This window comes from Petaurus breviceps, unplaced genomic scaffold (genome assembly GCF_028583685.1).
Source record: "Petaurus breviceps papuanus isolate PSGF00001 unplaced genomic scaffold, PetGlider_PUasm1.0 545, whole genome shotgun sequence".
Taxonomy (NCBI): domain Eukaryota; kingdom Metazoa; phylum Chordata; class Mammalia; order Diprotodontia; family Petauridae; genus Petaurus; species Petaurus breviceps.
Window position 1 is genome coordinate 2,421,575 of NW_027186366.1, and position 13,281 is coordinate 2,434,855.

At 50.2% G+C, this 13,281-nt stretch overlaps 1 protein-coding gene across 2 annotated transcripts in view; it reads right to left on the reverse strand.

Annotated features, from left to right (window-relative positions):
* PIGK (phosphatidylinositol glycan anchor biosynthesis class K) overlaps window positions 1–13,281 on the reverse strand; it is an 80,108-nt gene that overhangs the window by 65,653 nt on the left and 1,174 nt on the right. For both annotated transcript variants that reach the window (XR_011171119.1, XM_069102220.1), the window contains exons 2-3: window positions 12,321–12,374; window positions 9,796–9,887 (exon numbers count right to left, since the gene is read on the reverse strand). Coding sequence is in view for 1 of the 2 variants with exons in the window: in XM_069102220.1 (XP_068958321.1) it covers window positions 9,796–9,887; window positions 12,321–12,374 (146 nt within the window). In the remaining variant the exon portion in view is untranslated. The remainder of the gene's footprint in view (window positions 1–9,795; window positions 9,888–12,320; window positions 12,375–13,281) is intronic.

The following is a 13,281-nucleotide window of genomic DNA, read 5'->3' on the forward strand; positions in this document are numbered from 1 at the left end:
TGGTATTTTGAACCTGGGAAGTTGCCTTTGCTTGGTATTATATTACACCCCGCCCCAGCACTGATGCCTGAAGCAACCAGAGAAAGCTCACAGGAGCCAGGAATCCTTGCCCACATTCCAGAGGTACAAGGCACATCCCCGGGAAGCTGAAGGCCAACCAGCATGCTTCCCCTCATCAGCATGGGCGATGCAGAGATGGCTCAGAAGGCCACAGAGGCGGCAATGACACAACGTGTCCACATCAGGGGCGCCCCCTGGAACGAAGGTTCTGTATGAGAGAGGGAGGGGAAGGGCCCCAACTGCAGAAGAGCGGGGGCCCCACCATTATTATTATTAGTGGGGGGCACCACCACGAATTCTGCTTGTCGGGACACATACGGCAGCTCTAGCCTCTCTTGTGGGAACTGAGATCATCCGTCTCATCCCTGAAATCTGGCAGTGTCACCGACAGCAAGGGTCCTTTAATCAGCGATTCCAAATAGTGACAACTTATTGGCAAGCTAATCACATCTGTGTCAGATGCTGCTGACGCCATTAGCCCCCATTCAGTCACAGTTCCACCCATGTCCTTTCCTAATAATACCCCACCATGATGTTCGAGTGACCCTGGGCCTCAAAGGCTGTACCCACTTAACGCCAGCTTGTGCAGCCCTACCAAGTTGGAAACGTTACTAAGAGGGCGGCAGCTGCTGAGAAGCCAGCCTGGCAGGCAGGGAGATGAGCTGTCCTCCAAGCCTCAGTAGCTCGGCAGATTAGAAAGGACGAGGGATGAGGAGCCACAGACAGAGCATCTGAGTGTCTCAGGGGACCTCAGGGCCCACCCACAAAAGCAAGCCCTGCCCTCAATCCTACACACACCTGCCTGGGTCCTTGTAATATAATGCCAAGGAAAGGCAACTTCCCAAGGTTCAGAATACCAGCATAGGGGCTCTCCATTTTATTCAGTGACAAACCAAAAACAGAGAAGATCAAAACATGACATCATTCAAAATACAGCATTTACTAAATGTGATTAAATAATCTCCAAGTACTACCCCACCCCAGGACCTTCCAATCATTCAATCAATTACAAAGTCCCTGTTCTAAATACTTCTCCACCCCTAGGCTGTACCTTCATTTGGTCCACCACAAAGCCCCTCTTCTCAAATGGAGATTAGTTTCCAATCTAAGTAAAGTACATTCATTTGTTCAACCATAGAACACAAAAAGGTCAAAAGTTCCCCACCCCTGGATCACAATTGAATCTACCCCAGAGTTACATCAAGTTTAAACACAGCACTTAATACCCAAATGGAGGTCTTTTCTTCATCTTGACACTAGGCGAGGCAAGTTCTCAGCAATCTTAGTTCCTGGGGAGACAAGGCTTAGCAAGGCCACAAGATACATTGCCAGTCCCTTCATTAATGCATCCTCTGTCTGTAGAACAGTCCTAGAACCCCTGAAAACATTAGCAAAACCCTCTCCTAGGATTTCTGTAAACATACAACAAGAAAATCCTTCTTCAGGGCTTCTGAACCAACAGAAAGGTTCCCAGACCCCTGCAACAACAGCACTGTCCTTCACCAGTGGACAGTATTCACTCTGTCTGCAGGACAGTCTCCAGACCCCTGCACCAACAGCACTGTCCTTCACCAGTGGACAGTATTCACTCTCTGTCTGCAGGACAGTCTCAGGAGCTCTTAGCCAACAGCCAGGTTCCAGGACTTCTTCAACAAAAGGACTGTCTTTCACCAGTGGACAAATCTGGCAAAACAACATCAAAACAGACAGACAAAGTACCAGCAAAACAGCCATGTCTCCTCAGTCCTTGGCAGCTCAGGGGGCAGGTCTCAAAAGTCCAGGGCAATTCAAAGTGGCCCCCAGCAATTCTCTCAGTCTCTCTCTCTGCCTCCACAAGGGTGCTGCTTCCAAAAAGTTCTTCTGCCTCTCTCCTGTCTCTCCAAATCTCCGCCACCAGCTCCTCCCAGTTCAGGACTTTCTTTTCACATCAACAAGTCCATGCCACAGGTGGGATTAACAAGCTCTGGGTTTTAACACAATCAATTTGAAAACCAAGCCAATACAGGGGAATCTTTATATTCCATTACTATCACAGTCCTCTACCAGGCCCTCACTGCTGCTGGGAGATCACTTTGCCACCATCCCACCAGGGCTCTTCTGAAGCTCCTGTGGCTGCCCCTGGCTCACATGTTACAGAACAAATGCGGGAGCTCCTGCCTCTTTCCTACAGATTTCTCCCATAATGAGGGGGCCCTTCTCCTTGCCAAAGCAAACCATGCACAAGTGATCCCGTTCCATCCCTGAGCCTCCCTCTTCCTCCTCCCTCTGGGAAGGCCAAGGACAGCAGGTGCCTCCATTTCTCTCCTCTCCCTCTAGCCTTAGTTCTGGTATATGGCAGGCTCAGGGAGGAGAAGCGCCTCTGGCGTCTCACCTGTGACTCCACGAATGCGCAGCGTGCTCAGAGGCCACACCTCGGTAAATGGTCCTGGCACAGGGGCCAGACCAGCTGAGGATGAAGGAGGGCCTGAAACCTGTCGCTGCATTGGGGGGTGTCTACGGCAGGAGGGGCAGAATCTGTTCCAGCAGACACTGACAGTGGAGAGCTCGGTCAGACGTGGCAGACGTGACCACGGTGGTCCGTGCCTCCCAGCCACTGCCCGCCATCCTGACTTCTGTCCTGCCACCGAACTGAGATGGCTCTGGAACAGAGCCCAAGGCTGACAACTCCAATATATTCGTGATATCCCCAGTCATCCTCAAAATCAAGGCCAAACCACAACAGCCTTCACTCTGCAGCCTCGTTTCTGGCCTCCTCATTCCACCAAAGCAGGGCTCTCCTTGCCCAATGCAATGGCCTTCCCCCACTCTGCGCTCCTCTCTCTGGGGTTCCCCTGGTCCTCCTCCCACCTCTCTGGGCTCCTTCTCCATCTCCTCGGCTGGATCCTCATCCAGGTCACGCCCAATAACTGTGAATGTCCCTCAGGGTCTGTCCTGGGCCTTCCTCTCTTCTCCCTCTACACCACTTCCCTGGGTGGTCTCGTCAGCTCCCATGAACTCAGAGCTCATCTCTGTGCTGATAATTCCCAAACCTGCTTATCCATCCCTAACCTCTCTGCTGACCTCCAGTCTCCTATCTCCAATTGCCTGGTAGACACCTCGAACAGAAAGTCCCCGCGGCCAAAACTAAACTCATCCTTCTGCATCCCCCCTTCTTCCTAACTCTCCTGTTACTGTCGAGGCCCCTAGGCATTACCCTCCACTCTTCACTGCTTCTCACCCCCTATATCCAAGGCTGCTGCCAAGGTGTGCTGATTCCACCTTCACCTCTCATATACACCTGCCGGTACCACCTTGGTACAGCCTCTCACCACCTCCCACCTGGAGCTCTACAATAACTGCTGGGGGAGGGGGTGTCTGTCTGTCTCAGTCACTTCCCACTCCAGTCCATTCTCCATTCAGTCACCTGAGCTTCCTAAAGTGCAGGTCCAGTGGCTCCCTATACCCTCCAAGGTCAAACATGAAATCCTCTACTTGGCCTTCAAAGCCCTACCTCTTCCTGTCTTTTAAACCTTCCATCACACATATGCAGTCTGTGACCCAGGGGCACTGGCCTCTGGGCTGTTCCATTAGCATGCCGCTCCATTTTTGGACTTGCCAGGCTGCACCACCCCAACCCCACCCCTGCCCAGCGATGCTGTCCCTCCTCAGCCCCACCTCCCAGCTTCCCTTGCTTCCTTCATGTCCCAGTTAAAATCTCACATTCTACAGGGAGCCATTCCGCAAACCCCCTTCATTCTAGTGCCTTCCCTCTGGTGATTATTTCAAACTTATCCTGTATGGAATTAGCAGGCATTTGCTTGTTGTCTCCTGCAGGGCAGGGGCTGGCTTTCTTTGCAGCCCCCAGGGCCTGGCCCATTGTTTTCTGGCTGACTGAGACTACAGCAAAGGATTCCATGATTCTATGAAGGTTCAGTCTTTTCACTCACATCTGACTCTTTGTGACCCCTTTGGGGTTTTCTTGGCAGAGATACTGAAGCAGTTTGCCATTTTCTTCTTCAATTCATTCTGCAGATGAGGAAACTGAGGCCAACATGGTGAGGTGACTTGTCCAGGGTCACACATTTAGTAAGTATCTGAGACTGGATTTGATGCTTACATGTCTTTAAACTAAGAAAACAAAATATTTTCCTAACATTCCTCTGAAAACCTCATTTCCTTTTACATAACTGATATGCTCATGCCAAGACTGCTCTTTCCAGGATATTACATGTTATCTCTTGTATATCTTTAGCTGCACTAAATAAATTATGCCTTATGTGTTCACTGTCATGTTTGCTGGAGTGCTGTACTTTCCAAGCTTCATGGCAGAGCGTGATTTCTATGAGAATATAAATTAATCCTGACCTCCCCCCAGCCCAAAGGCTTCTGCAACATGGAATATGGGCCCAAAACTGAACAATAGAAGATGTGTGTAAGAAATCTGGCACAAGTCCTAGATGCCATGAGAACAATGACATCACACAGAACCCCTACCGTCACTAACAACGTGGCAAGATTCTCCTCTCCTGTTCCCTCCTATCTACTGCCCCAGTGGAAGGGACAGGAGAGAAAAGGGACTTCCATCCCCTTTAAAGGGATCATGAGAACGGGCCCAGCTCCCACAATGCTTGCTCACTGAGCATCCTGGCTTCAGGTCAGGAAGCAAAAGGCCCGGAGGGTCGCTCCATGAAGCACCCCAAGCTGAGTGTCAGAATAATTAGTACCTCAAGATCCAAGCTGAGCCAGATGGACAGCTCCCTGCAGAAAGGCACCTGCTGGAGAGCCGTTATTTTTCACATGTTTAACAGAACTCTGAAGACAAACAAAAACAGCCCAACTCTCCTTCAGGGTCAGACTAACAGCTCACAGCACCTCGGCAGGAGCCACGAGTCCAACTGCATCATGCACAGCAGAACCATCCGTCTGTCTGTCCATCCAGGTTGGAGAAAACCACCATTGGCCTTCATCTCTTTCTTTCTCTCCTTATCCCTCTCATGTCTGACCCACGGAAACAGCCCCAGCACAGCAGCGAGGCAGACGGCCTTGGAAAGACCCGGCTCAAGCCCAGTCTCTGGACACATCGCTGGCTGTATGACTCCAGGCATGTCCTTCAACCACGGAGGGCTGGGCTGAGAAGGGAACTGCCCCCCACTCAGGGACATCACACATGCAGTCTCTGTTCCTGCCTGGCTTTCATGCTTTCTCACTTGTCATATCCACAAGGACAGAGGACCAGAAGGACAGGGCCCTAATTCCCCCTCTTCAACACTAACCTTGGCCTAAAGATAGGACTCCTATTTAAACAGGTTTCACAGTGACCAAAGTGCTTGCCCAAACCAGCCCTCAGGGTACCCTCCCAGCTTGTGTGAGAACGTGGAGGCTCCAAGAAGTGAGTGAATCTTCGTCATCAAACAGCCAGTCAGGTCAGGCCTCCAGTTGTGGCTGAGGTGAGGAGAAAAGTTCCAAGCCCCAGAAGCACCTGAGTCACCCATCCAGGAATGGAGGATGTGGGCAAAGCCCGCTTCATACGAGAGACACTTCATACAGAGAGAGGTTCACTGGCCCCCGAGATCCCAGCCAGATAGACCCCGGCTGAGCCAAGGAGGCCGATGCTGGTCAGGAAACAATGACAATGACACATTTCACATGCAATGAAAGCCCATTCCAGTAGCTTCCCAGGGAGTTCCCCATAACACAAAGAGAACCGTGCAGCCATGCACGAGCTCCAGCTTTAACAGCATCATGCAATGCTTACAAGACGGAAAAAAGACAGGAAAGAAATGGCTCCCAAGATGGCCCATCACACCACCCTCCTTCCCTGCCCTTGTCATCTGCACGCGCACTCCCATCACGTCGGGGTTCTCTAGGCTGCCCAGCACATCTCTCACAAGGGCCTGCAGACCAGAGGCCCCCAAGCTCCAGGACACTCAGTAATGTGACAAAGGTCACACCACCACCAAGCAGGTCAGCCAGTTTTAGACCCTGGGTCTCCCCTGAGCCCCAAGGCCAGGATTCCAAAGCCTATACTAACTCCCAATCACAATGTCTCCTCTCAAAAGAAAAAATACCAAATGTTGGCAAAGGCCCCTAAATCAAGTCTAACTCCCTAGACCTGAACAAACAGCTTGGGAGAGAGTCTGAGCAAGGTAGACGACTAAATGATTCTCTCCTCCTTCACTCTGGGAAGGTCTGGGGCACTTTTTCCCGGCATCCACGTCATGGCTAGACTCCACAGAATCCCCGTGTCATTTTAGACAGGCTGGTATCTAACCATATCTTTCCATCATCCTTATCTGAGCCCCACAAAGTGCTGACGATCAGGGAATGCCTCATGTCTGTCTGTGAATTCCCCGGGTCCTTTGGTGATGTGAAGACCTGATGTAAGCCCAGAGGAAGAAAGGGATCTGGCTTTTTGGCTACAATGGCGTTGGGGCCTGAACATCCCCCCACAGCCTCTGCATGGCTGGTCCCACCCCACCTGCTCCTCTGCCAAATCCCAGCATCCCTCAGAATCGCTCCCTCCAGTGGGGGCTCAGCTTCCAGGACTTGCCCACCCAACACTTGGCACCTGTGGTTGCTTCTATCATAATTCTGTGATTTTCCCAAGAGAAGGTGCACTCCTGAAGGAGAGGCCAAGGGAGGTTTAGCCATGTGACCCCAGGGCCCAGGGCGGCACCTCCAGATGCGTGCCTACCAAATGAGTCACCCGTTTTAGGCACTGGAGTACAGACAACAGAGGCCCCTGGATAGTTTCTGTATGGACCAGCCTCCTCTAAATCAACCTGGCCTTTGCCAGGCAATCCAAGAACCAGCCCACCAGCATTCACTGGGCACTGACTTTGTGCCAAGCACCATACACAGCGAGAGAAGGGAGAGGGGGACCAGCTCCAGACCTAAAGGGAGAGGCCACACGCACAGGGAGGTGACTTTCAAGGGGGAGCACTCCCTCTGTGAGGGCCAGGACTCCCCACCAGGAAAACCACAGAGTTTGCTCCATCATGAGCTTGAAAGGGAGAAAAACACTGCAGTGAAAGAAACAAGACGGCCAGAAACTGGAGATGCTGGGTGTCAGTCTCTTCATCTGTAAAGGGGCGCGAGGCCCCAGACAACCTCAGATCGGAACGTTCAGCCCCCAGACTTGGGGGCTTCAAGACTTCAAGCCAGACTTGGTGGGAGGCAGACTCCAGTTCGGATACCGTGACACACTGCAACATAATGGCAAGGTCAGTCTGAAAGATGGTTTGGCACAAAGGAGACAGGGCCAGGCTGCCTCCGATGCTGAGTGACCGTGGGATCAATCATCGTCGAATCTTGGTCAGGATATGAGGCTGGGGAGAATCATGGGACATGACACCAGATTAATGTTTCACAGGCCTGAAAGCACGCCACGAACGTTGGCTCTCATTAGCACGGCTCCCATTACAGGAGAGAGCGTGGTGGGGCCAGAGGCCCAAAGGCCACAGACTCAGAAAGCCCAAGCTCTGAACAAGCCAAAAACCTCCTCAAGCCTCATTTGTGCCAGGTGTAAAATGGGAATGGTACCCACACTACCATGAGGCTGCTGGGAGGAAAGCTCTGGACCTCCCTCAAAGATGCCACGAGAAGGTGAGCTGGGTAGGTATTTAGCCTATATTTGGTAAGCAAGTCTGTTCATCAAAAAGCCTTTCCTTTATCTTGCTTTTAAACACTGTCAGACTCAAAACAACATTCCCTAAAACAACGACTTAGTTTGTTCCCCAAAAAAGTTCTTGTGACCTGGGTTTTTGGTCTTCTTACAGCATGGGGCAGCTTGGGGATTGTGGGGAGGCAGACAAGGGTACAAGTCATAAGACAGAGGAGGACTCAACACAAAAGCTGAAAGTCGAGCACAGGCAACAATGGCTTCAGCTGTGAAAAGGACAAACTGGTTATTTAAATCACCAGCTCGCAGGCCAGGAACACAGGCAGCTGCCAATTCCAGGCAGGGAGAGGCTCCTAAAGAACATGCTCCAGGGTCATCTCCTACCTACCAGATGGGCTAACAGGACAGACAGGGAAAGCAACGGTGTTGGAGGGGACTTGGAAAAATGGAGACCCTGACACACTGTTGGTGGAGTTGTGAACTGATCCAACCACTCGGGAGCACAATCTGGAATGACGCCTCTGCCCTCAGCCCCCCAGCAGTACTGCTACTGGGTCTTTTCCCAAGAACCTCTATGTTGCAAACTATTTATAGCAGCTCTCTTTGTAGTGGCGAAGAACTGGAAACTGAGGGGAGGAGTGGCTGAACGAGCCGTGGTATGTAGTTGTGATGGAACACTACTGAGCTGTAAGAAATGACGAGCTGGATGGCTTCAGAAAAAGCTGAGCTGAGGCAGCGTGGAGCCAACAGAACCAGGACAAGGCTGTGCACAGTAACAGCAACACTGACCCATGAAGAACTGCCGACAGCTAGGCCATTCTGAGTCAACTCAACTCCAAAGGACCCAGGGCGGAAGACGCGCTCCAGCTCCAGAGAAAGAAACGATAAAGAGAAGTGTGCACGGCATGTTTTACACGCATAGGCGCTCATTACAGACACATGAAGAGAGATGTATGCACGTGTGTGTGTGTATCTAAGGTGGGTCTGGGAGGGAAGGAGAAAAAAACGAGAAGTGCACAGCAGAGAACAAAAGAAAACTGAGAAGAAAGCGGCAGCTTAAAAATCGTCTAGTCTTCATTACGTAGTTTTTTTCTAAAAAAGGTAAACTGTGAAATGGAAATTCATGGTTTGACATTGTGCCGTGCACATGAAAATGTTTTTTCTTGTCTTTTTCTATTCCAGATCAAAACGAATATTTTTTAAAAATGTTTAAAGAAAACAGAAATAAAAATAAAAATTTAAAAAAGATTCTCTAGAAACATGGAGACAAATCTACCTGACAATATTTACAAAATGTAACTTTGCTTCCCACTGTACTCAGATATAAATGTAACATCGGATGTTAAGCGCGGCCCCAGGTCAGCTACCACTCACCTGTTCCATGAGTCAGGAGAAGCCCTGTAGCTTCTCTCCGAGACTCAGTCTTCTCCTCCATGAAATGGAGAAACATGGGAACCAAATGATATCTAAGGCACACAAAACCCTTTCCCACCATAAAGACTCATACACGAAAATGGAACCACCCTCATTGATCATTCACAAATTCAGTAACCGGGAATAACTGAACTAATTGTGGTGAATCAGCATTTACTGAGAACCTATGTGCCAGGCTGCATGCTAAGCACTGGGGATACAAAAAGAAGCCAAAGACATCCCCGCCTTCAAGGAGCTCCCAGGCTAACCAGGGACAATGTGCAAACAAAGATGCACCGATGAGCTCTACACACACACACACACACACACGCACACGCATTTCTATTTACATGCATACAAACATATATGCAAACACACGTGTATATGAAAATGCCCGGAGCTGAGACACAGAGGGTCTTGCTCACGGAGCAGCCTAGGTGCCAGTGTCCTTGGATCAAACAGTAAGTGTGGAAAGACTGGAAAGGGAAGAGGGGGCTGTTACAAAGGGCTCTGATGCCAAACAGAGGGTGTTGCATTTGATCCTGGGGCTTGACTGAGCAGGGGAGGGGCCCACTCAGGCCTGCCCTTTGGGAAGACCGCCTCAGTAGCTGCTGGAGGCTCCCAGCAGGTGACTCCAGACTTCTGTGTGCCCCTTCCCTTCCCAAGTCCAGGGTTTTTACCCACTTTAAGGACAATCTCGGATTCATTTCAGACGTTCTTACCTATCAGGAATTCCAAGTCTCTTGACGCTTCTATAAACAGAGAGTGTGTTGGCCACATGTCGATAATTGAACCAGAATCTTGAAGTACAGACCTAAAGAGTCAAAGCAAAGATGTGATTTTTAAAAATTAGGACGGGCCCAAATTTGCTCTTCCGTGACCTGAGACCGATGAGATGCCAGAAGACAGAGCATGTCTCCATCTGTACTCGATCTCAAGAAGCTGAAAGAAGGGACGATGAAATCCATTCTCCAGAGAGAGAATTCGAAAACAGGCATCACAGGCTATTAGACTCAAAAAGAAATCCCCAGACATTTTACTCAAAATAAATCATTGCCCAATTTCTTTGTGAATCAGAGCTGCGTGTTCCCACTCTGAGGACAGGGCTTGGTTTAGCAAGACTTTCTACTGCCCCAACACAAAGCACAAGCAGGTCTGCACTGAAGAGTGAGTACATAAGCTTCTAAGACTCTGTGACACCCTTATTTCTCTGAGATTTCATGTCCTGGAAAGCAAAGGGCCTCTGGCCCCACCATGCTCTCTCCTATAAAACAGACACTGAAATTGAGCAAATAAATTCTAATTCCTAAAAATAACAGGTCACTATCAATTGTGCAGATCAATCAATCCATCAAGAAACACTTATTAGACACCTATCATATGCCAGGCCCTGTGTTCAGGATCGGGGCACCCAATCCCAGGAAGGAACACTAACACACTGGATGACAGAGTCAGGACCCAAAGGGATCGATCTTCACAGGCCAGAGCACTGGAACAAACTTACAAAGAGGATATTTAGCAGCACTGAGTGTAAAAAACTCCTACTTTGGTCCAAAAAGTCAATTCCACAAGCTCAAATTGGAAGAGGCATGGCTACCCCTTCATGTGTGGGGGGAGAGACTCCAAGTCACAGTGTGAAACGGGCCACAAACACTAACCTGAGGACAAGACCCACGACCCAGCTCGGGGAGGGGAGCCTCCTCACATCCCTTATGGCCTCAGTCAGACCAGAGCAGGAGAACGGTACCCAAGTCTGAGCACCACAATGACAGACTGAAGAGTCTCCAAGAGTCTGGGGTGCACAGGACAAAAAGACTGCTTAAACTGGGGGTCCGTGAAATTGGGCTTCTTAGTATTTTGATCATTACATTTCAACGTAACTCACTTCCTTTGTAAGCCTTTTTTTATGAGTTCAAAATCATCCACCGGCTGCCCAAAGGATCCACAAGCTCTGTGGTAAAGGCCCTCGGATCTCTAGCCTCAGCAAGGGAAGATTCTGAGGGCCAGGAGAGCTGCCTTCAAGCTCCCATCTGGCCAGAAGCAGAAACAAGCCTTCCCTGATTGGCCCCGGGAGAACTCAAGGCAGGAAAAACTGAAATGAAGGTCACGCCAAAGTGGAAGGGGCTGCCTCACAGGGACTGGCTGCCCCACATCCTGAGCAAAAAGCCCGGGAACCACCAGGGATGTTGTAGGGGGTCTGTCTCCTTTTCAGATAGAGGTCATTAAAGTCCTGTGCACCCCTGAAGCTTGGCGAGTCAGTGAACCGGCCCCAGAACCCGGTCCAAAGTCTGCACAAGACCCATCCACATGCCTCCTTGGAGATCCTGTTTGACCTGACCTTGCACTGCTGAGCACCAAGCAGAATGCCAGGTTTAGGAATCTTCCGCTCATGCTCTGCCAGCTGGACCAGGGCCTGCTCGCCCCCTGCTCTCTGAACTGTGAGCTCTGGGATGCCTAGCACCAGCTGGAGGCAAAAGTTTGCACCCCAGCATTACCCAAACAACAAAGCTCTAAGAGCTAGAAAGAGACAGGACAACTTCACACACTATATCTGAAAAGGGGCCGCCTAAATTAGTTTGCTGAAAAACAAGGTTTATGGAAAATGTTAAAAAAAAAAAAAACACGATTGCGTTCAAGTATATAACCTAACTAGGCAAACGGTAATTTCTACTGAAGATCAAATACATTAAAGTGATGCAAAAAATCAGTTTATCAAGTGCTTGGCATTACAGCCAGCCCACTAAGTGATCTAAGGGAGGCTTTCTCGACTGTAAAGAGGGTGAAGTTTTTGTGCTCATCTGCACAGAGAAGGGTCTGCTGAGGAAAAGTAAAATTTAGCTTAGCTTTATGCTCACTATGACAAATACCAAATCAGGACTGTTATTACAGAGATGTCACAGCCCATGGGAGCAGATCCAGGGCCGCTGCCAAGTCAGTGACATCTGGGTCCACGAAGTTTTCAGTGGAGAAGACAATAACGCTGGCTGCAGGGGTATCCCCACAAAGACCAGACTGCTCACAACCGCCCAGTCCCACAAGAGGAAGGCCTCAGAATGCTACGCGTCCCCCTTGCTGGAGGAGCCTGTGCTTTGCAAAGGGAGCCTATGTTTGTTCACGGTCAGGAAGAAAGACACCTTGTGGGAACAGACAAAGCAACTCGGTGGCACCTGTGAATGGACGGAAAGGGGGGGGGCACCAGTTTGGCCAACTCTGCTCTCGACCTCAGCACCACAGGGAGCGTCCTTACCAGCACTGCCCAGTTGTTGGTGTGTCCACTCTTGAAAAGCTGCTCGGCTTGATCCTGCCACACAGAGAGACATGGAAAAGACCTAGGTAAGACAAGCATCTCGAGGAGAAAGCTCCTAAAGAATCTTGACAATAACCTGGTGCTTTCAAAGGCCTAATGGGAATGACAGTTTGGAGAGGCCACAGTGGCAGGATGGCAGCGTGGGAGGTAAAGGGATTGGGTTCGAATCCTGCTTGGGCTACTTCCCGCTCTGTGGGACCTTGTGCAATCTATCAAGCATTTATTAAGCATTTTTTAACCTACTCTATGCCTGGCAATGAGGAAAACAAAGCAGTGCCTGTCCTCAAGGGACTTCCACATCCTCTGGTCAGGCAGCTATAGCGGCAACCAGGAAGGCTGCTGGCACAGGCTCTGAGATCTGCTTTACTGGGAAAGAGCTGTTCAAGGGATCAGCAGTCTTTTTAACTACATTCACTAGTTCAAGGGAAAAGTCAGCCCCCTGAACTTGAAAGAAAATGCAAGCAGCGAAGTAAAGACCAGACAGGGCTCTGAGCGATTGAGACATGAGCACAGAACAACAGACAGACTGAGCTGTCTGACCCCTGCAATACTTAATGGTTACACCTGAAAGAAGCACAGCACCAGGCTCCCCTGGGTCTCCTCTGGCCACATCACAGGAACACTCCTCCAGGGAGTGAGCCGGAGGCACAGGGCTACCCTCAGAGTATATATACCTTCCTCAGTGCCCCCCCCCCCCCCCCCCCCCCCCCCCGACTCAGGGACTGATTACAAAGTAACACCAGGTAAGAGAGCCTCCCTTAAAGGGCTGCACGTGACTCAGGGACTGATTACAAAGTAACTCTAGGTAAGAGAGCCTCCCTTAAAGGGCTGCACGTGACTCAGGGACTGATTACAAAGTAACTCTAGGTAAGAGAGCCTCCCTTAAAGGGCTGCACGTGAC